The sequence below is a fragment of the Podarcis vaucheri genome (genome assembly GCF_965113315.1).
Source record: "Podarcis vaucheri genome assembly, chromosome: 6".
NCBI classification, from domain to species: domain Eukaryota; kingdom Metazoa; phylum Chordata; class Lepidosauria; order Squamata; family Lacertidae; genus Podarcis; species Podarcis vaucheri.
The window spans coordinates 70,871,912-70,893,871 of NC_138764.1; the positions used below are offsets into that span (position 1 = coordinate 70,871,912).

Consider the following 21,960-nt stretch of genomic DNA (forward strand, 5'->3'; position numbering starts at 1 on the left):
TGTCCGCTTCAATAAAAAGCAAAGAAGCGCATCGCTCACCATGGACATGTGGGCTGGGTGGTGCCTCGCCTCCAGCCACGCCCCCATTCCCAGCGCGCTTTGCGCGGGGCTGACAGGTGGGGCTGGGTTTAGAGAACCCAAAATGGCGGACTTTGAGGATCGGGTGTCGGATGAAGAGAAGGTAATAAGTTGTCCGGGGAAGAGCAGAGGGCTGTTTCTGTGTTCTTCGGGCACAAAACGATTATTTTGTGCACATAGCGAAGCAGTATCCTCCTCCTCGGTTCTTCTTGCTGGTGATTCTAAGGCTCCTGAAAGTGTGAAGCCTCGTGAGCTGAAGGTTCCTTTTACTTCCTCGATTTCGAGAGACTCGTTTTCTCTGCTTTTCCCCCCCACCCGCCGTGTCTCTTTTAATAAGTTCAACTGCAAGAACATTCTCCAGTGCCTCTTTCGACTTGTGGGGGACTAAATTGTATGACAGGCTGTCCCCGATTTCCCGTTTTATTGACATCTTCCTTTGCTTTATGGGAAAATGCATACGCTCATCTACGATGCCGCTCTGATCGCCTGATATTTAGTTACCGGTTTATTTGTTTTACCGGTCCGGTATTTATTTACTACATCTTAATCTTGACTTTTATCGTCACGACAACCTGTGGCGGGGATTGTGCTGTTCCTGTGAAGTGGCAACCATTATGAACGTTATTTTGCGTTTCTGCTGTTGTAGTGCCCCTTGAAGGAATTCCCCAGTGTAGGAGAAATCCCAACATTGTTAGCCTAACAAAATAACATTCCTTGCTAAGAAATGTAGTATTGAACCCACAGTACTCATTTTGTTCTCTCAAGGGCACAAGTGAGCGATTTTTGTGGAGAGCTGAGGAGCAGTTTGAAAGGATTGTTATCCCCTATGTATAAATTTCATGTTGATCCTGGAGAAACAGGTTTTACACGTTTCAAAGCAATTCACCAGGGTCGGCATTGGGGCAGAAGAAATGTGTGTGCCATATAGGAAGCTATATTTCTCAATCACTTTCAGCTATCCTATTGCCTGTCCAGTCTACAAACATGTCTCTTGATCTTTAATGGAATATGCTTTTGACCCAGGGAATTTTTTCTTTTGCATTTCTGCTATGCCATCAGAGCACCTCTTGCATGGGAAGGAATACAAAGGAGTGCTACATCCAGGCTATGGAATTTGTTTGATCAAATAATAGTAGGTGTGCTTATACATGAATTATAAAAATGTAAGGAAATAATTGGCCTGTGCTTGAGGCAGGAGGTGGAAGCAGTTGAGTGACAGGAACAGTGTCATACAGTTCAGTGTAGTTACGTTAGTTTTTTCGCCTTACCTGTGGCTCCTAGACACTTTCTGAGGAAATACAACCATCAAACCTTCTAGTGTTCTAATAAAGGTAATCTTATTTGCTTTCCACCAAAATGTTTAGCTAGTGACTTGGAAGCAAATGTTTGTTTGATCTGCAACATAGCTGAGAGAACCATGCCAGGGAAAGAATGGCATGGGTGTATGTGTGTGAGAGCGCATACATATTACTGCAGCTAATACAGGGCATATACCTACCTTTCTGTTTCTAATCAGTTTTCCTCTAACTAAGCCACTTGCAAGGAAGTGGAAATGCAAAGTGCTGATCACTTTACAGATAGATTTGATGGACTCTTTTGCTCCTGGAGCTTTATCCTATAGTGTTCAATTTGAGGGGGGTGGAATATCCATGATTATGACATCTTGACAGCAGGATATGAGAAACAAGGTGTGTGAATACTTGTCTGAGATCGAATATGGTAACTAGGCAGTTTCTTGTCCCTTATTTCCAGTTGCACATAAGCAAATCATGTAAGTATGCACATCATTTTTGTAGCTCTTCTCTGGTCATGGGCAAGCATCTTAAAGCTAGTCAGAAAGATAGGGAAACAGACATCCACTCCATTCATTGATTGCTGCTAATCTGCAGAAGTTGCATTTTTGCTTACTTTGGCTACTATGGCAAATGAGACCTTGTTTTTATACTGTAGGCCCAGTCTTGGCATTTAATGACTTATAGAGTTCTGCTAATTTCTCCACTGTCCAAATGCTATTCCTTTCAGTTTATACTACTTAATTTAAATCTGAGTGAAAACAGTTCACAAAGTGCACAGCAAAGAGTTCTTTATGCAAAATTACGGTATTCGGATAGTAAGGTAAAGCGACCCTTATAGGTCCAGTTGTGGACGACTCTGGGGTTGCGGCACTAATCTCGCTTTACTGGCCAAGGGAGCCGGCGTACAGCTTCCGGGTCATGTGGCCAACATGACTAAGGCACTTCTTGCGAACCAGAGCAGCGCACAGAAACGCTGTTTACCTTCCCGCTGGAGCGGTACCTATTTATCTACTTGCACTTTGACGTGCTTTTGAACTGCTAGGTTAGCCCGAGCAGGGACTGAGCAACGGGAGCTCACCCTGTCGCAGTGATTCCGCCGACCTTCTGATCGGTAAGCCCTAGGCTCTGTGGTTTAGACCACAGCGCCACCCACATCTCTTATTCGCATAGTAAAGAGATGCAAAAAAAATTGGGCTGAGGGCAGCATGAAACCTAGAATCTGTATAGTAAGAAATTACAAGGAAGTGTTGATTTGGATACATTGCATAGTTTAAAACCTGCAGGTTATGTATTGGAAATTTCAGCTTTAAATTTAGTAAGATTGCTGTAGGACATGGCAATGAATTGCTAATTCAGCAAAGGCTAGAATTACTGTAGTCACAATATTCGATTGCAGTCTGTCTGAATATGTAGAGTCTGCATGTACCCATGACAACCCAAATACAGTAACCTTTATTTTGGTGCATTTTCTGCTCCAGAGAAGGGAAATCAATTTCTTCCAGCTTTGTTTTCATGTGAACTTGAAGCAGATGGGGACCTGTCTGCATTAGTACGCTAAGAAAACAGAAGTCAAAATTGCAGGTTGTTGATAAGCTTGAAAATAGTGCTTACCATACCAAATAACTAGAACTTTGCTCAGTTTAACAAAGGCAAGTGCATTATTTTTTAGCTTAGCCATAGCTGCTATGCCTTTATTTTTCTAAAGAAATAATATAAGGCTGTGTGATTTATGTATATGTTTGTTTTTCCCTTGCTGCTTGGACACATTCATTGCTTGATATAGGTATCTTGTCAGAGACAATGGAAATGAACATAGATTTCAGCACACTGATGAACACACACTTTTTGATTAGTTGAGTTTGGATCTGAAATCTGAAAACAATCAAAAAAGTTTTAGTACCCGTGATGAATTTGATAGGACTGTGTCCACAATAGATTTGTGTTTTAATAAGTTGCTATTGGTTGGATTATAAAAGACTGCAAAAGGGTTGTATTCCTCCTCCTCCCACCCTGCTTTCAGTTTCTCACTTTGTCTGCTTGTTATTTTTTGGGTACCCCTGAGAGATAATTGTAGGTGAAGATGGTCAAATGAGGGGAAATGGATCCGATACTCTCCATTGAAATGAATCCTGGTGCTTGTTAGACAAAGTAATATGTTCTTTGAGCACAGTATTTGTAGGAGTGCTTTAATGCAACCAGAGCGTCATGCTTACTGCTTACAGATGCACTTTCTAATAAAAGCACATGCTATAGTTTGAAGGAGACTTTCAGCCATCTAGGGCAATGCTCGGGAAAGTCTTGGGGGAAATTATTTCTAGACGTTGCTTTTCAGTAATTTTCACCAGGGAATTATTAATGCCCCCCCCCATTGACAGCAGTGGCAGCTTGGTAGTGGTGGGAGGAAATACTCCATTCCTTGTTCTTCTTTTATACAGATTCATGTTTCAGAATCAAAATATAGCAGTCCCTTTTCTTCCTTGGCATTATGATATGATAGACACTGTGTTCCAGTTCTGTTACATACACCAAAAGGCAGAGGAGGCTTTGTTCCCAGCTATGTGCCTCTCAGGGCTACATCTATGTGGGTGGAGTTTGGGGGGGGAGGAGGATAGGAGCAGGTTTCTTTTGGATAATATGGTGCTGCTGTATGTATTAGGCCAACTTGTATAGTGCTCTTAGAATCATGACAGTACAGCTGTGCATCTGTTTCAGGTCCAATGATGCTTACTTACATGGGGGGTTGGGAGAGGGGAAGTACCTCTAGTGGGGGGACACGTTGTGCTCCTTCTGGGGGTAGTCTTTCCACCTTTGGTCCCAGCCCTGCACTCAGCTCTCACCTAGAAGCTGTCAGCATGAGACAGCGGCCACACTCCAAGAAACAGCTTCAAATGGCCGGCCAAACCAGGTGAGGGTGGCTGATGAGTCTCAAACCCTACATGGACTTCCCCTACATGCAAAGACAGGTTCTGGTGAAATGAGCAAATGGTGGGTCCAGTGGTCAAGAAGGTAGTTTCTGCACATGTTGTAGAGGGAAATGAGGGGCAGATGGGGCTTGCCTACCTGGGAAGGTAGCCATAGGAGAAGAAATACAGTGGTACATCGGTTGTCAAATGTAATCCGTTCCGGAAGACCATTCTACTTCCGAAATGTTCAACAACTGAGACGCAATGGGTGGTCAGCAAATTCCATTGAGAAAATGGAGAAACAGGCCTCAGAAGCAGTTTGAATTCCGAGGCTCGTTCAAAAATGGAAGCATTCACTTCTGGGTTTTCAGCATTCGGGTTCCGAATCGTTCGGCTTCTGAGATGCTCGAAAACTGAGGTTCCACTGTACTCTGATCCTAAACCTCTGCTGCCTTGAGGGATATATTTGGGAGAAGAAAATGCTAAATCCAGAATGGAGTCCCTAAATTAAGCTAAGCTGGTGCCAAATGTATTGCTTTCCTTTCCTTTGGATCACATCAGCGAGGGGTGTGTGTCTTGTCATCTAGGCAGCCCAGGACCTCCATATACATTGCCCTGGCTTGCACCCTCAGGAGGTCACTTCACTGCTGGTAACACAGTGGTTTGACTTCACCCCCAGAAGCACACACCATTCTCTCTCGAGACAGACGGGTGCCAACAACAACAAAGCTTGTTTTTATCATCTAACTAGGCATGCTAATGTTTACAATGAAATCTGCCTTGGATCCACGCCATGTGCTTTTTCCCCCTCTGGCATGCGTTAAAATTTGGAAAAAGCATATAGATAGTAGCTTTGTGTGATGGTGGGAGTGTCTTTTTGCTGAGCAAATGCCACTTGGGAAACTTGCATAGATCAGCTTGCTCACCTGTGTAGGACAATTGAATACAGGCAGTAACCCAGGCTTCCTCAAACTTGGCCCTCCAGATGTTTTGAGACTAAAATTCCTATCATCCCTGACCACCGGTCCTGTTATCTAGGGATCATGGGAATTGTAGGCCAAAAACATCTGGGGGGGCCGTATTTGAGGAAGCCTATAGTAATCATTTCATGCAGGGGTTCTGTTCCCAGCCTCCATGCACGTCGGTGGAGCATGTATAAGCACACCACACCCCGTTCCACCCTCTTCTGGGTCCAAAAGGACCCGCTCATCAGCAATCGCATATCAGTTGGACCTGCCTAAAATGGTCACCGCCTGTATATGAAGTGGGCTTTAATATCTATGGCTGTAATCCCATGTTTGCTTCCCTCAGAGAAAGTTTTGTTGCTTTATGTATGTGTATTACTTTCAATGAAGTTTTTATTCAACTATCTTTTTATAGCCTAGAAAACATGAAACTCATCCTATATCAATCTCAATCCCTTGTACTCATTTCTAGTCTAGATATCCCTAATATCTCTTTAGATTGCTATCCTTTGTACTTTAGGAGGAATTTGAAGTCCCTCAGTCACCTCATAACTGTTCTGATTTAATGCTGACCTGGAGCATTTGCTTTCCTAACCAGGCATCCTCAGCAAATGAATTGCATCACAGGCAACTGGTGACTGTGGGAGATATGCAGTAAGCACATAGATGTCTGAATCCCATTAAAAAAAACAAAAACCTTTGAGGCAATCTGACAGAACTTCAGATATTCCTGAAGTCAACAGGAGAGTATTACTATTACTTCTGCCAAAGTCTGTCATCTTATGATCAATAGTAAAAGAACTATTACTTGAAAATATGTTTTTCACTTTGAGTGCCATTTGACTCGATTTACTTGGATGTTCATTTGATGTAAAAACTAGGCCTGTTGATATAAAATGTGGACCTTAGGATCTCAATCACAAATTTTGGGGATGTTAAATTTATACATTGTGTGCATTTATATGGAAGAGAGGACATGACAACAGATAGTAGATCATAAGAAATTTGTTTTATTACCAGAAGGGACAATCTCTTCTTTAGGGTATCTATACCAGTAGCAGTTGTGTTGATGAGGAAGTTTCAACATCATAATCCTGCATAAAATGGAAAATCTGAACCTTGTGTACATGACTGGGAAAGGTACAGAAGCTCTAACTTAGATTGTACCCTGTGGTACAATCTTTCAGTGACCCATTTTATGCACATTGCAGTTTGCTGTTGCCCACCCCCAAAAGAGGAACATAATTAATTAGTTCGGGGTTTCTCAAATGGGATAACCAGGGACTTTCAAGGGTACCAGTTTGCACTGTTAACTGGATTGCAATATGACTCTGCTGTGGCTGCACCTGTTGCAACCATGCATGTTGTGTGGCTTCAACTGCAGCCACTGCTAAATATCTGTTTAAGAGCACAAACTGAAGCCCATCTGATTTATTTGCAGGTGCGTATAGCTGCAAAATTCATCACTCATGCACCTCCTGGGGAATTCAATGAAGTGTTTAATGGTAAGTTAAAAAAACCAAAATGATTCATATAAGTTCTCCATTTTATCAGTTAACAAAATAATCATTGAATGCCTATGAGGCGATATTTAAGACCAAAGTTCTTGCTGTTGGGGTTACTGTCATTCAGAAATAGGGAATTTGGTGCTTTTAATAAATAAACTCGCCTTTAAAATGTCTTCTGTACCAAAAATTGCGGATTGCTTGTGAGTGTCTTGGCTTTTGGTGGTCTTGCATTTTATATACGTAGGTCTGTCCCCAACATCTTATTTTTTGTGTGACAGGGCAATTGGGGCTATGCAAACAAATAGCTGCTATGCTGCTGCCTGATTCAAGTAGCTGGGAAGGAAGATAAAACTACATATGCTGCTTCCTGCTGAGTGAACATGAATGCTTTTGTGGTGCCAATATACATGTAAAGTGGGAACTTCAGTTGTTACTTACTATTTACTAAATTTTTATACCGCACTTCACCCATAGATCTCAGGGCAGTTCACAGCATAAAAGTTACCTCCGGTAGTTCATAAAGAAAAGGTGTTCAGGAGCAGCACTTGAACTGTCCAAGTAGCACTTGTATTTTTGTCAACTGCCTCCTTAGTAACTTTCAAGATTATGGGTCTTCTCTGGAGCCATTCCTAGAAATGCAAAATTTCGCACACAAAACTTATCTGTCCTCCAGTGTGCTCCTTTTTCGTATCCAGTATCATTGTAGTAGAGAATTCCAGCCTGGTTTTTGTTTAAGAAATAAAGGGGGTGGGGTTCTGATTCCCACCCAGCCAGTCAGCTGTTTGCTTAGGTTCCATCTAAAAATGGGTGTATAATTGATTTCCCTCCACTCCAGTCTGAATAGTTCTTTAACTCTTTGAAACCTAATCCTTTGACATATACTATACTAAGAAAAATACTGCCTCAAAAGGAAATACCTTTCAGAAGTACTCACTATATCAGAGGATATTCTAAATGCAACACACTTTCTTCATTTTTCTGTTAGAAGCTCTCACATTCCTAAAAAATGAGAACTATCTTTTGTGAACAAATTTTTTGGTATCCAATCCAAACAATTTGTTGTTCAAACATTTATCTGTGTGCTAGTAAACATTATATTGAAGCAGTGCAATTGTTTCTCATCTGTATGAATGTTTTCTTCTTCTTTTTTAGATGTCCGGTTGCTGCTTAACAATGACAATCTTCTTAGGGAAGGGGCAGCCCAGTAAGTACTCCTTATTTTATTTTAGGATCTGTGTTAGCCCAAGTTATGCAATTTGTTCATAAACCACTTCAGTAAAGCTTGAAATAGGAAGGATGGAGGGATTGCTGTATATAATTGTTTTCAATACTGATGTGAGTTTGTTCACTATAAACCTGCCAACTATAGAAATTGTATGCTTTCTGCAGTGGTGAAATATTAATAGAGGGTCATAATTTGCAAATATGTTTGAACACAGCAGGGCTATGTGTGTTTCTTTCTGCAGAGTCAGGATCTAATATTTTCTTACTTGTTTTCTGTCTCTTACAGTGCATTTGCCCAGTACAACATGGATCAGTTCACTCCTGTGAAGATAGAAGGATATGATGATCAGGTAAATTATTCTCCTTTCGATTCTCCATGGTGTTTGGATATTGAACTTCATGGGTAACTAGCTATTAAGACCTCTTCTGTGCCTGGTCTCCCCCACCCCCCTTTATGCTTCCAAAATGCTTGTTCTTGTGGGAATGATTAAAGGTTGGAGATCTTGGGATGTCATTCAGGTTGCATATATTGGCACTGGACATCACGTGTGTGGTGAAGGAGAGAATTTTGAGCATGCCTGTATTTTAATGCACTATAAAAAAGTGTAGTTTTTAATATGTGGCGCAGTACTGCTTTAAAGTATTGAATCTGGTGAGAAGCTGGAAAGATTATGGCTGGCTTCATTGCTTGCTCCCCAAAACCTCCTCCAACTCCCCCTGCAGGAACAGGAAGCTCTATAGCCTCAGGAGGGGTGGAATAGGGTGAAGACAAGACTGCACCCCAGCTAAGGGGAATGTGACTTCTGGCTACATGTTGGGGAAAGCAAGCAGGTGATTCATTATGTGCCCAAGCTTTCCTTAAATATGCTTCAACCAAATTTCCCTCCCCTCCCCCCGAAACCACTTCAGGTTTGAAGGTGGACTTGATACCAGCAAGGTAGTGAAGCAGCTGGAGCAAAGGGAGAAAATGCTTCATCAAGGGCATTGAGGTGGGGTGACAATGATGGGAGGGGGAGGGCTTACCAAGTTTTATGAAGAATATACTAATTAATGTTGAGTTTGAAAAGAGATATAAGGCTTCCTGTTCAGCAAAGCTGTTGAGTAGTCTCTTCCTTGAGGAATATGCTTTCCTCATAGGGGTTTTCCACCTTCCCAGGAAGCTAGTGGTGGTGCAGGGTTATACATCAGCCACCGATATGATCCAGTTTTGTGCTTCTGCCTTTTCTTAACTTGGCCCTTTCAGAATTGGGTTACTTAATATTTCTCAAGGGTCCCTCTTGCAAACAGAGAAGGATCTGTTTTGTTTTGGTTTTTTAATGTACAGTGGTACCTCGGTTTAAGAACAGCCCTGTTTACGAACTCTGCAAAACCGGAAATAGTGTCCCAGTTTGCGAACTTTACCTTGGTCTAAGAATGGAATCCAAACAGTGGAAGGGCACTGGTGGCGGGAGGCCTCATTAGGGAAAGTGTGCTTCAGTTTAAGAACGATTTCAGTTTAAGAATGGATTTCCGGATGGATTAAGTTCCTAAACCGAGATGCCACTGTACCTGAAACAAGAGCCAAGGAAGCCTGTAAGAAGGTGCACTCACAATGGCTTGCCAGTGTTCTAACTATAATAGTTTTTGTTGTTGTTGTTTTTTAAGGTTTTAATTACGGAACATGGTGATCTTGGTAATGGTCGATTTCTAGACCCAAGGAACAAGCTTTCCTTTAAATTTGATCATTTAAGGAAAGAAGCAAGTGATCCCCAGCCAGAGGACACAGATGCAGCGCTGAAGACCTGGAGGGATGCCTGTGATGGTGCACTAAGGGCCTATGTGAAAGATCACTATCCACATGGCTTCTGTACTGTTAAGTATCCAATGTTCTTCTCTGGTGACTCATTGTTCTTATGCTGACTAATGTAAAGAACAGAAAAAGTTGACTCTACCAGTGACATAGATGCCGTTAGCTAACATTATTAGCACTTTGTTTTTTTCTGTGTTGCAATGGGAGGTTAAAAAACTGTGTGTGCTACTTACACATGGCCTAGAAATATGAAAGCTGAATTAAATAACCTTGAAATGTATTTTATAGGCTTCAACCAACTCCAGCATCTTCCCTATTCTGGCTACAAAATGGAACCAAAATATTCCCTCCCTTTCCCCCTTGACGGAAGGACAAGTGTAAAATGGTGTTGTGCTTAAATGACATACAGTGTATGTCTGACATTTAAACAAAATGGAAGAGAAATCCATTTGGGTATGCAGGCAAAAAGGGAGAATAGGATAACAAATTGGCACCCAAGTAACACATCATTAGTCAGGAAAGCAGGCTGTTGTGTTTCAGCCTGGTGCTCTTTAGAACTGGTTTTACCAAGAAATTGGGTTCCCTTTGGATGTTACAGCTGTTGCATGGGAGCTGTTTTTCCATGGGTTTATTACATGGTATTGATGCACTATTTACAAGTCTGCCAGCACATGGACAGGACCATTTGCATAACTCTTGCTGCACAATTGTCATCTGGCTGAAATTGAGATGACAGTTGGGTGGCAATTTGTCTGCTGCTCGTGGTGGTGGGCCATGTCTGGAATAAACCTACAGAAAAGTGTATCCCACTCTGCTGCTATCTAAAGCCAGGTGAGTTTGAAGTTTTTGTGTTCTCTCATGTAAGCTTCTCTTCTGTAAATAGGTTTACAGTAAGACAATAGATGGGCAGCCAACAGTCATTGCTTGCATTGAGAGTCACCAGTTTCAGCCCAAAAACTTCTGGTAAGCATGCCTCTGATACATAATCTTTATTCAGCACAAATTAATCCACACTGGTCCATCTTATCCTTCATGGCTTGAAAAAGGGAACTATCTGCTGTCACTTAATGGACCACCTTCTCTGGAAGTTTAAATTCCTCAGGGGCAGACCTGCTCTTCTTTGGACCAAACTATGTGGACATTAGAAATGCAAATAACATCAGGTGGGGGCTGATAATCTTAATCGTAGCAGGTGTAGAGGGGGGATTTAACCCTTCCATCCTTTGAAGATGCTATTTGCATTTGTGTGAAATCACCCATTGGCATTAATAGGGGATTTCCACCCAGAGCAAGTCTCACCTTAAAAGGAAGGATTTTTCCTCAAAACATGATGAAAAGCTTTCTTTGTCGCCTGTGATCCTGATAATCAGGTCCCATCTATGGACTCAGAATTTTTTTTTTAAACCAACCTGCATGTGAAATACAAGGAGGCATTTAATATCTAATTTAGCGGAATCAGAAGAGAGGCAGTAGCCTGCCTTGTTTCAAAGCCCAAAGGCCTTAACTTAACTGTTGCTTTAATCTACTGTCAGAATAAATTACCACAGGCAAATCATTTGTGTTTTGGACTAAGAGCACACTCCTAGTGCTCTTTTGAATAACTCAATTTTGCCTATTTCGTTATAATTAATAAAAACAGTAGTTCAATAGAAGCTCTGCTTTCAGAATGTGGATAGAGTTCAGCTGTGCAGTTGTGTTCATCTGCATAGGAGTTGTCAGCTATATAAATTCCAAGCAAATCTGCCCGAACAAGTGAGACCAGTAAACAATTAGCCTGCTTCAATAAACCTGTGGTGGCGGGAGGACTTGTCCAGTTCACTTTTGCTCTAAGGAGCTATTTGGTCACTGCAAGTGTCTGCTCTGTTTCTGTGTAGGAATGGGCGCTGGAGGTCAGAATGGAAGTTTACCATCACACCACCTACAGCTCAGGTGGTTGCAGTGCTCAAGATCCAGGTCAGTTATACAGAAGCAATGCCAGCAAATGCAATGAGCCTTCCTTCAGCAGTTTCTACGTGTCTTGGCTTAAAGAAAACCTTTCGGTTTAGTCTAGAATGATGAAATTAGTGCTTTGTTGGTTGGTACCTTCCCAGAGTAGAACTTTCGAAGCTGCAAGTTAACATGCCTGACTGCATAAAAAGGCTCTCACTGATTTGCATAGCCAAGATGAAATGTGCTGGAGCATGATGCAGCCCCACTTTGATGTTTAAGGCAACAAAGCCCTGTATTTTGCTTTATCTACAATACAATTGATATTGAGACTAACTGAGCCTTTTTAAAAGCTTACCGGTGGCAAAGTCTTTGTCTAGTTGGCCATTGTGATTCTTCATGATACAATGGCTGTTCAAAAAGAAAGATATTAGTTGGATCATTTTTAAAAAGACTTTTGGGAAATGATGCATATTATGAGAAGAGGCTAAACTGCTGTTGAGATGTTTAGCTTTGGTGTTGGGAGGTGGAGCTTTCCCTTCTGCCTGTACAGTACTTAGCACAACATAGTCCCCCAGGCAGTGTTAGAGGCTTAAATACTACTTAAAACTATACGTGTTTTTTTAATCTAGGTGCATTACTATGAAGATGGTAATGTGCAGCTGGTGAGTCACAAAGACATACAGGATTCTGTAGCAGTGTCGGTGAGTGCAGCAAGTTTCCGTTGTACTACATATAATCTTGCTTTCAAACCTGGGGGGGAAGAGAGGGAAGGCTTTTACTGAAGTGAGTACCATTCTCAAGTAGAAAAGGAGTACCGTGAACTGCTTATTTAGAAGGAGCAATGCAGGAAGGCATGCTCTATAGATGAATTCCTATGTCCAAAACCACTCTATGCTTGAGGGGATGTTTCTCTGAGGGAGCTCTGCCATTAAGGGGCTGCAGGACTATGCTGCTTTCTCTGGTCTCATCCCTGGCAACTGCAGGGGGGAGCCTACATGTGTATGCTTTCTTAGGATGACATTTTCAGTTCCCTTAGAAATTTACATGCATAGCCCCCGCAGATATTCATGCCTAACACATGAATATCGGGAGAACTGTGTGACCTTGGGAGTGGGACTGTTTCTATTACTCGGGCCAAACTCAAATATCCAAGCAGTTGCTGATGAGTGTTTGTGGGCAGCAGGGCATTTGTAAGAAACACTCCAGGCTTCAGGAAGTATTCTTTCTCCAGGCTTAATGTCAGGAACAACAGCTTTATCTACATGCTGTACCACATGCATACTTTCTCTCAATATATTTTATCACAATCCCAGAATTGCAAAGAAACCATGCTTTTATTGGAACAGTGCTGACGCATACTTGTCCAATTTGCACAATAATTTCCAGAATACATAAAAAAATAAAAAAAAAATTGTCCAGCAGCACCTTAAAGACCAAGTTTGTTCTGGGTATAAGCTTTCGTGTGCATGCACCCTTCTTCAGATACACTGAAACAGAAGTCACCAGACTATTATATATAGTGGGAGGGTGGGGTTTTTCTCAGAAGGGTCGTAGGAGATGGGTGATCTGATATAATGGTCTGGTGACTTCTGTTTCAGTGTTTCTGAAGTACATGCACACGAAAGCTTATACCCAGAACAAACTTAGTCTCTAAGGTGCTACTGGACAATTTTTTTATTTATTTTGACTTTGTCAGACCAACACAGCTACCTACCTGAATCTAGTTCCAGATTACATATCATCGTTCCCTGTTCCCAAAATTTTAATCTTCAGTGTATTGCTGGGGGAGGTGGAGAGAGAGATCAGGTCACATGTTTGATCTCTTAAGTTGTGTTTTCCTACAAAGGACAGCAGTCTCTGCCTAAAACTTGCTGATTTTTTTAACTATGTAGCAAAGGAATTTTAAAACATTCACTGTAGTGGTTTTCAAAACACTAACAGGTACACTAACCAATTCCATTAGCCAGTAATCCGTTTAAAAATAAATCAAAATATAATGTCTATAATTGACTATATCTTGAGGGATTGGGAGCTGTGGTACTCATGTTCACTCCAAAGCTTGGGTGGGAATGTGAGTTCCCCATGGAACTTTAAGATGTTGACCATGTGTTGATATGCTAATTGTTGCCTGTTCATCTTTATAGAATGATGTCCAAACAGCCAAGGAGTTTATTAAAATAATTGAGCATGCAGAAAATGAGTACCAGGTAAGAGTATTGCTCTTTATCAATATTTATTTTAAATTAACACCTTTAGATTACAGGAAGAACATTTTATATCCTAAGCTGCATCCATTTATTGCATTTATATCCCAACTTTGTTCTGTAATAGAATTCAATAGCGGCTTTCATTGGATTCCCATGCTGTCTATCGTCCAGGCACTGCCTGGACCTGCCAAACTTCAGCAAGGTTCCCATGTTCAAGGCCCTTCATGCAATGCCCTCTGATAATCTGTGTATTATCTCCCCATTTATGTATTTATTTAGTTACTGGATGCACCATAACTGACAAGGAATGTAGTTTTTCTTCTCTATACAGTCATACATGTGGCTGGTGCCCATTGGGTCTGGTAGGACAGAAGGCAAAGAAGCCAACAGGAGGTGGAGCCAGAGGCAATGACAGGCAGAGCCAACTGATCTTAGTTTTGTTCCCCATCCACCTCCTTGCTAAGTTCTGCAAAGGCAACACTGAGACTGAGGGGTAAAAAGCCAACAGCTTCTGGACTGGTTGTAAGATGGGAAGGGGGTGGCTAAGGAGGAAATGTTAGTTGGTGGGACAGTGCCTCAATTGTCCTAATGGACCAGGCTCCACTGCAAGCATAATTACAGGGCTTATATAATTATACAAATTGCCTAATAAAGAAAGATCTGGGGCAGGATTTAAAAGTGAATATAATGATAGAATAGAACTATAAAGAGTAGACTTGAGAACAGAAACTCATGAGCAACAATTCTCTTCCCCATTCCCATCCTTAATTATTTGACTCATAACTCCAGGAAATGGATACTTTCCCCATCATGGTACTGTACACTAGGGGCCTGGTTTCTGACCTGGCTTCCTCCCCACCCCCAATGAAGTAGACAGTAGGGCATGACTATGTTGGTAAGTTATTTCAGAATAATACACAATTGCAAATGTCTATATTTCCAGAACATAAGCCTGTAGGTTAGGCACTGGAAACCTCTAGCCTGCCAGGCTTCTAAATCTTGCCCCTAGTGCTCGCACTATACCGCACCTTCTATATATAGTGGTACAAATTCAGACTCTTACCTTACATGTCTACTGGATACATCTATAATTTCCAGGGGCATCATACAGTTGTAAGTGTATTTATATCATGATCAAGAAAGTTATAAGCTACTTATCTCTGGTTTGTAGAGAAACACAGATTTGGAGAGCCAGCTTTCAGCTGTTACAATGGGCAGCGAAACTTCTTCCTGTGGACTTTGTGCCCATGTCTGCAGTCATCAGCAGTGTGAGCTATAGGAATTTCAGTGATCTCATATATGACATTCAAAGGTTGCTGCACTGGTGCAGTCAGCGTTCCATATGCAGGAGGAGAAGGGGAAAGTATCATAGCAGAACTGGAGGAAACAATACACTTGGCATTCAGAATTAGAGTGGCTCCAAATACACAGTAGAGTGTTGAAGCCCTGTCCAGATCAGTATGTGGCAAGAGTATTGACAGTCTTTAGACCGTGTTAAGTAGGGTGTGGCAGCAGATCCGTTGTGTAGGAAGAGGCTATTTCTTGCTTTTGAAATCCAATCACTCCCATCCTTTTTTTCCCTACATGATTGCAACAAGTCTGGATTTAAGCACATGGATCTTCTGTTACCACTAGTCTGGCTCTTGGTTGTCATTGTTAACCATGCCGCTCACCCTAAGGTTCCAGGTGGATTGCAACACTTTAAACTACAACATGAAAAACAGTTTTAAAATTTACAATTACAAAAATTACCATCGTAAGAAATAGTGTGGGTCCTGAAAATATACATTTCATGTGGGGTTCTTTTTAAAGGAACAAAGGAAGCTGCCTTGTACAGAGTCAAATCATTGGTTCATCTAACTCTGCACTGTCTATACTGACTAGCAGGGTTTCAGGCAGGATACTTTCCCAGCCCTACCTGGAAGGGCTTGAGATTGAACCTGAAACCTGTATGCAGATACACTACTAATGCAGTGTGGCCTTTCCCCAAAGAAAGGAGTCCTAAAGTTTCTTTCTTTGATGTAAGGTAAAGGTAAAGGGACCCCTGACCATTAGGTCCAGTCGTGACCGACTCTGGGGTTGCGGCGCTCATCTCGCTTTATTGGCTGAGGGAGCTGGCGTACAGGTCATGTGGCCAGCACGACTAAGCCGCTTCTGGCGAACCAGAGCAGCGCACGGAAACGCTGTTTACCTTCCCGCCGGAGCAGTACCTATTTATCTACTTGCACTTTGACGTGCTTTCGAACTGCTAGGTGTACAGTGTACAGTGGTGCCCCGCAAGACAAATGCCTCGCAAGACGATAAATGCACAAGACGAAAGAGTTTTCCGTTTCTTGAGTCGTTCCGCAAGACGAATTTTCCTATGGGCTTGCTTTGCAAGACGAAACGTATTGCGAGTTCTTGCGAGTTTGTTTCCTTTTTCTTAAAGCCGCTAAGCCGTTAATAGCCGCTAAGCCGCTAATAGCCATGCTTCGCAAGACGAAGAGACTCACGGAACGGATTAATTTCGTCTTGCGAGGCACCACTGTACTAATTTCATGGGTAAGCCTTCACTCAGAAGCTTGCATTGAGGTGACATAGAAAGGCTAAACTGTACAGTCGTACCTCGGCTCCTGAATGCCTTGGGAGTTGAACATGTCAGCTCCCGAACGATTGAAAACCGGAAGTAAGTGTTCTGGTTTTCCAACGTTCTTTCAAAAGCTGAACATCCAACGGAGCTTCCACAGCTTCCAATTGGCTGCAGGAGCTTTGTATCAATCAGAAGCTGCGTATTGGAAGTTGAACATTTCAGAAGTGGAACAGACTGCCGGAACAGATTCTGTTCGACTTCCAAGGTACGACTGTACTTCTACCATTTGTTTGGCCATGTTGGCTGAGTGTACCAAGGGGTAGCTAAAACATGTCAAGAGATAACCAGTCTTAAGGGAACTTGTTTATGTCGCATCAAGCTCTAACCTCTAGCTCACTAACTTGTTTACAGACAGCAATCAGTGAAAATTATCAGACAATGTCAGATACCACGTTCAAAGCCTTACGTCGCCAACTGCCTGTCACCCGCACCAAGATTGACTGGAACAAAATCCTCAGCTACAAGATCGGCAAGGAAATGCAGAATGCTTAAGGACGGAGCAGAGGTGGTGTAGGCAATGTTAGCATGCAAAGAAAGCAAAGCAAAGGTGGTCCTATGCCAAGTAGGTGGGTTCTCTAGTATGTTGGCACTTGTCTAGGGCTTTCAGACTTAACAGGTTTTCTAGCCTTATGGAGGACTGTCAACACATAGCATTGTCTTGTTTTCCGTTTCCCTGCCATGTAAACATAAATTTCCTTTGTAAAAGTAATCATGCATTTCCTAGTAGGCTTTCTTCATTTGGTCACTTTGGGATCAGCACGATCTGTCCTTAGATTGGTTGGTAAACTTCTTTGCTGAGGAAGTCCTTCTAGAAATGCAGGCTGGGTAGTGCTGGAAATATTGTTTCCTTGCCACCAGTCCAGGTATTGTATTCCGCTTAATGGGACTGCTGGCACCTTTAAGGTGTTGCCCTGCACCAGATACAACTTGTCATGACCTGTCCCTCCCCCCCAAAAAAAAAAAATACTGCCAATCACCACCTAGCAATATCCTCTAGGCTTAGCTTTTCATGTTTGCAGGTTGTTTACAAGATTTCTCCCAGAAATCCCAAGAAGGCCAGGTCCTCTGGAAAGGTGTTTTTTGGGAGGAGTTGTTTTTGTTTTTTAAATCCATAGACTTGAGCCACATTCTCTTCAAGTGAACTACTTTTTCGTTGTTCTTTCCTGGAAGTACGGTTAATTTAGACATCTGCATTTTTACAGGATGGGTTCTCCATTTTCCTTTTTTAATACTTGTCTGATTGCTGCAGAGATGTTTTGTTTAGATGGAGGAAGAAATTACAGAAATGAAAAACTGTAAATGTTTAATGAACTTGGGGTTTCTTGTGCTTTAATGCTTTGTGGCAAGTTCATTGCATTTGTACCAGAGATGTATGAATGGACGTGTCTAAATGGTCAATAAAAGATTTGCACCAATGCATTTCTTTGTGTCACCAGTCTTTTGACATGCTCAGAAAACACTGCTTGGTTAACTATTTGTTGAGATTTTAAATCCTTAAAAACTTTGGAGATACTGGGAATTGGTTCCTAACATGAAAATGTTTGCTAAATTGGACCAAAGGCCATTTAGTCCTGAATGCCAATTCTGATACCGGATCTCCAACCATCCTTTGTTTTATTCCCAACACATTTTCTCTGATTGCAGTATTTGTCAGGGGTAATCATTATTGCTGGATCTTTATAGCAAGCTTTCTACAAAGATCCCATTATTTATATCCTGGGTCACTAAAAACAAATCTAGGCCCTGTCATTCCACATACAGTGGTACCTCGCAAGACGAATGCCTCACAAGACAAAAAACTCGCTAGACAAAAGGTTTTTCCGTTTTCGATTTGCCTCGCAAGACGAATTTCACCTATGGGCTTGCTTCGCAAGACGAAAACGTCTCGCGACTTTGTTTCCTTTGTCTAAAAACAAAGACATGTTTTGTTTATAAAGTTAATTTATTTTCCCTTCAATTTTTGAACTGCTCTTTACAGTATGTGTGACTTTAAAGAGCAGTTAATAAACTGTTGTTGTACCAAATTTGGCTTTGTTTGGACTTTTTTTGACCATAGGAACGCATTAATTGATTTTCAATGCATTCCTATGGGATTTCGTGATTCGCAAGACGAAAAATTCGCTAGACGACAAAACTTGCGGAACGAATTAATTTCGTCTTGCGGGGCACCACTGTAGTATATTTCTGAAAACTTTTTTTTTCTTTATTAATTTTTGTTCATCACTGCTTGCAGGAGGGGGAGCAGGAATCCTGTACAGTTCATGGCAGTGAACAGTATAAAATAAAATACAATGCATCAGTAGATCAGAATCAGTAGATCAGATGGCTATATCAACATAGCAAGATGACCCTCTGGGAAAAGCCTGGGTGAAATGGTACATTTTAAGCAGGCACCTAAATACCAATACTGTGGTGTCTGCCTGTTTTTCATTGGAATCACATTCAAAAGTGCAAGACTAACAATTTTGATATTGGCAGACATAAGACTAATCTCAGGAGTCTATACTAAGAATGTGTATCCTGATGTGGGAAAACCGCACCTGAGGTCAGTTGCCCAGCCCAGTCCTTTACTCATTAACTGTGATGAGTGACGCCCAAGAATTATCTAAAAGCAAAACCTTTATTTCTTGCTTGAGCAGGAAAGGTTACAGCAGTGATCAGGTAATTAATCAGAGGGTGAACCCTGATCTGTTTACACAACAGTTTTTATGGTCATATAGGTTGCACATTCGAGACATCCTGAAATAGTCTTACTGCCAGCTTGACCACAAAGACAGAAGTTTCCACTAGCTATGTATTTCCTGTTTATACCCTTGTTTTAAATGTCATGCCCTTGCACTCTTAAACCTTTCATTTACACACACACCCTTATGGTTGGCACTTTCTCTGCTCCTCTTTTAAGTTTGCATTTCAGCGTGATCACAGTGCGAATACATGATTATGTTGTAAGCCTGCAACAAGCTGGCATTTGTCTTGCTTCAATTATGACGAAGATGGAGGTGGTCTTGCTTCAGTTGCAACGCTCCCAAAGATCAAAATGACAAGGCAATGGTATACAAAGTAAGGCATTCCTGGAAGTAACCTGGTCCCAACTTATTCTGGCCAGTACAGTATATGCCAACAGCAAGACAATAAACTTGGCCTAGCAGCATAATGGCAACCAATGCAGCAGCAATTTCAGCACAGGTATTATATGCTGTTACTAGAGCATTGCCTACAGTCTTTCTGGAGCATTCTACAACAGCTGCAGCTTCCGAGTAGACCTTTGGGCACATAGAGTGCATTGCAGTGATATAATCTGGAGGTGATTGATGTCTGGACTATTGCAGTTAAGTTATCCTATCCAGGCAAGGCTGCAGCTATTGCACAAGCCAAATATGGCCACCTTCAACTCCAATGACAGATGGATTTGAGGGCAGCTCAAGGCTACACACTAAATTTTCTGATTGAAGGAAATGTGCTACCGTAAGCCCAGACTTCACCAGTGATGCCACTTGGACCAAATACCAAGTTGAGGGTATGCCTCACTCTGTGCATTTGGCTGACAGTTTGGGACAACCCCATGGTTATCATGGAGGCCATGAAATCTCAAGCTGGCCTCCCTGTGAATGTTGAAGTCTCCTGGGTTCTTCCAACAACTCATTGGAAGCCATCTGCACCAGCTCTGTTGGGGAAGCTGCTGGTTAGTGAAATGAGCAATGTACCACTAACAATCTGCAACCTGTCTCTATGGCCCAACTCTAAATCAAGATCCTCAAGCCCATTTCCAAGCCACCATGTTTTCCTGATAATGGAGATAGACAGCCTATGAATATAGCAACATACACGGTCACGTGCTCCCCCTATCTAACCTTCCCCCAGTGTAGATAATCCACTAGAGCAATACGTACCAAAATCAGTCCGGAATCTAAATTGGAATGGAACCATATAATCAGTTTCATCTAAAACCTCTGGAGTGTCATTGCTACAATTTGCTCATGTACCCTGTCCATTCTCACTTAGGTTGAACATCCCCTTTATTCAGTTTGAAGAAATGTTTCACATAATTCAACGTGGCATTTTACCTTCTCAAATAATCTGGTGACTGCAACTGGCTACCTTGACGTTCACCCAATTCCCAAACTTTCATGCCTAAATTAACAGCAATGCCAGTATTGATACAATAGTACTTCCAACTGTCATGAAAAATGTGCATTATTATTCTCTGATGCCTGTTTTCAATCAGCTACCATCTTGTTACCAATCATGGGATAAATGAAGGGACTTCAGTGGAAAATGATGATCTGGCCACAGCTTTTCATAGTTCATTATGTCTACTTAGTTTGAATAAAATTGCTAAAGACTGCCTTTAAGTAACTGTCTTTGGTTTGGGCTACTTGGTGTTCTAAGGTTTTCTGGGCTAAAGCTAGGCTATTTTCCCTGTATTTTAGTCAGTTCCTTAAAAGATTTATATTTTGCCTTTTGGATTCAGGAGCCTCTGAGTAATATCACATTTAATTTAATGCTGGGGTATGGTGTGCCACCCCCCCAAAAAAAAGTTATTACTTGCTGTAAATGTTAACATACCATATGATGTGGGTGAAAGCACATCTGAGGTTCAGACATGGCTGAGTCACTTTGTCCCAGCAATGATGAGAGTGTCCAGGAAGTGCTTCTTTCAAACAGGCAGAATCAGATTTTATTTCTAGCTACAGGCAAGAAAGGTAACAGCTTGACAAGCAAACAGCAAAGCTTGTTCAGAGCTGGAAAACCTCAGATGGGTTTCCAAATCCTTTTATACATACAAGTAAATGAGATAATATTTCCACAATAGGTAACCACCAGAAATTATCTGTATATGTCTGCTTAACCACATCCTAGAGAATTAGGGCTGTGTGGACAGTTTCCCCCCGCAGGGCACCAAACCTCCTCACAACACCATATTATGAAACGCATGCAACAGCAATCTGGGCTCATGCCTTTGTTGCAAGGATTTTTAAAGTACATGTGGCCCACTCAAATTGTGTCCAAGAATTGATAGACACAGCAATGGAGAAAAAGAAAGTGGTATTTTATTGCTGAGCAATAATGACCCAGTGGAATGATTTCCAAAGACTGGGCGCCGCCAAAGCTCTAGCGCCCTAAGGCTTTATACCTGAGTACATACATCATAAAACATGACATAATCATATATAATCGCATATGGCAGCAAAAATCAAACCAATGAGCGCATGCATAAACCTTGCCCCTGACCATGTAAAGAATCCTCCCCAACTTCTGCTTTCCTCAGACGGTACATCAGCCTGACCTTTCCCCTGATTTATAGTAAGAAAGGAGAAAAGAAACTTATTTGCCCATTACAATGCTGGTAACCCTCCTACACACCATCTGTTATAAACAGGGACATGGTGGTTAGCGTTTTCCTGTTTTTAGCCGCTGAGGGGCTTGCCTGGA

At 41.8% G+C, this 21,960-nt stretch overlaps 1 protein-coding gene and 1 long non-coding RNA gene across 2 annotated transcripts; both read left to right on the forward strand.

Annotated features, from left to right (window-relative positions):
• Positions 1–42: 42 nt before the first annotated feature.
• Positions 43–17,946, forward strand: CAPZA1 (capping actin protein of muscle Z-line subunit alpha 1). Its single transcript, XM_082227667.1, has 10 exons — positions 43–181; positions 6,683–6,746; positions 7,902–7,953; positions 8,260–8,323; positions 9,618–9,824; positions 10,646–10,725; positions 11,637–11,715; positions 12,321–12,392; positions 13,836–13,898; positions 16,879–17,946. Exons 1-10 carry the CDS (start codon positions 47–49, stop codon positions 17,017–17,019), a joined length of 957 nt encoding a protein of 318 aa, XP_082083793.1. The 5' UTR covers positions 43–46; the 3' UTR covers positions 17,020–17,946.
• A 1,073-nt stretch (positions 17,947–19,019) lies between these two features.
• LOC309535323 lies at positions 19,020–20,872 on the forward strand. The gene is made up of 2 exons (XR_014221181.1): positions 19,020–19,587; positions 20,753–20,872. It is a non-coding gene; the product is annotated as an uncharacterized lncRNA (long non-coding RNA).
• Positions 20,873–21,960: the final 1,088 nt, after the last annotated feature.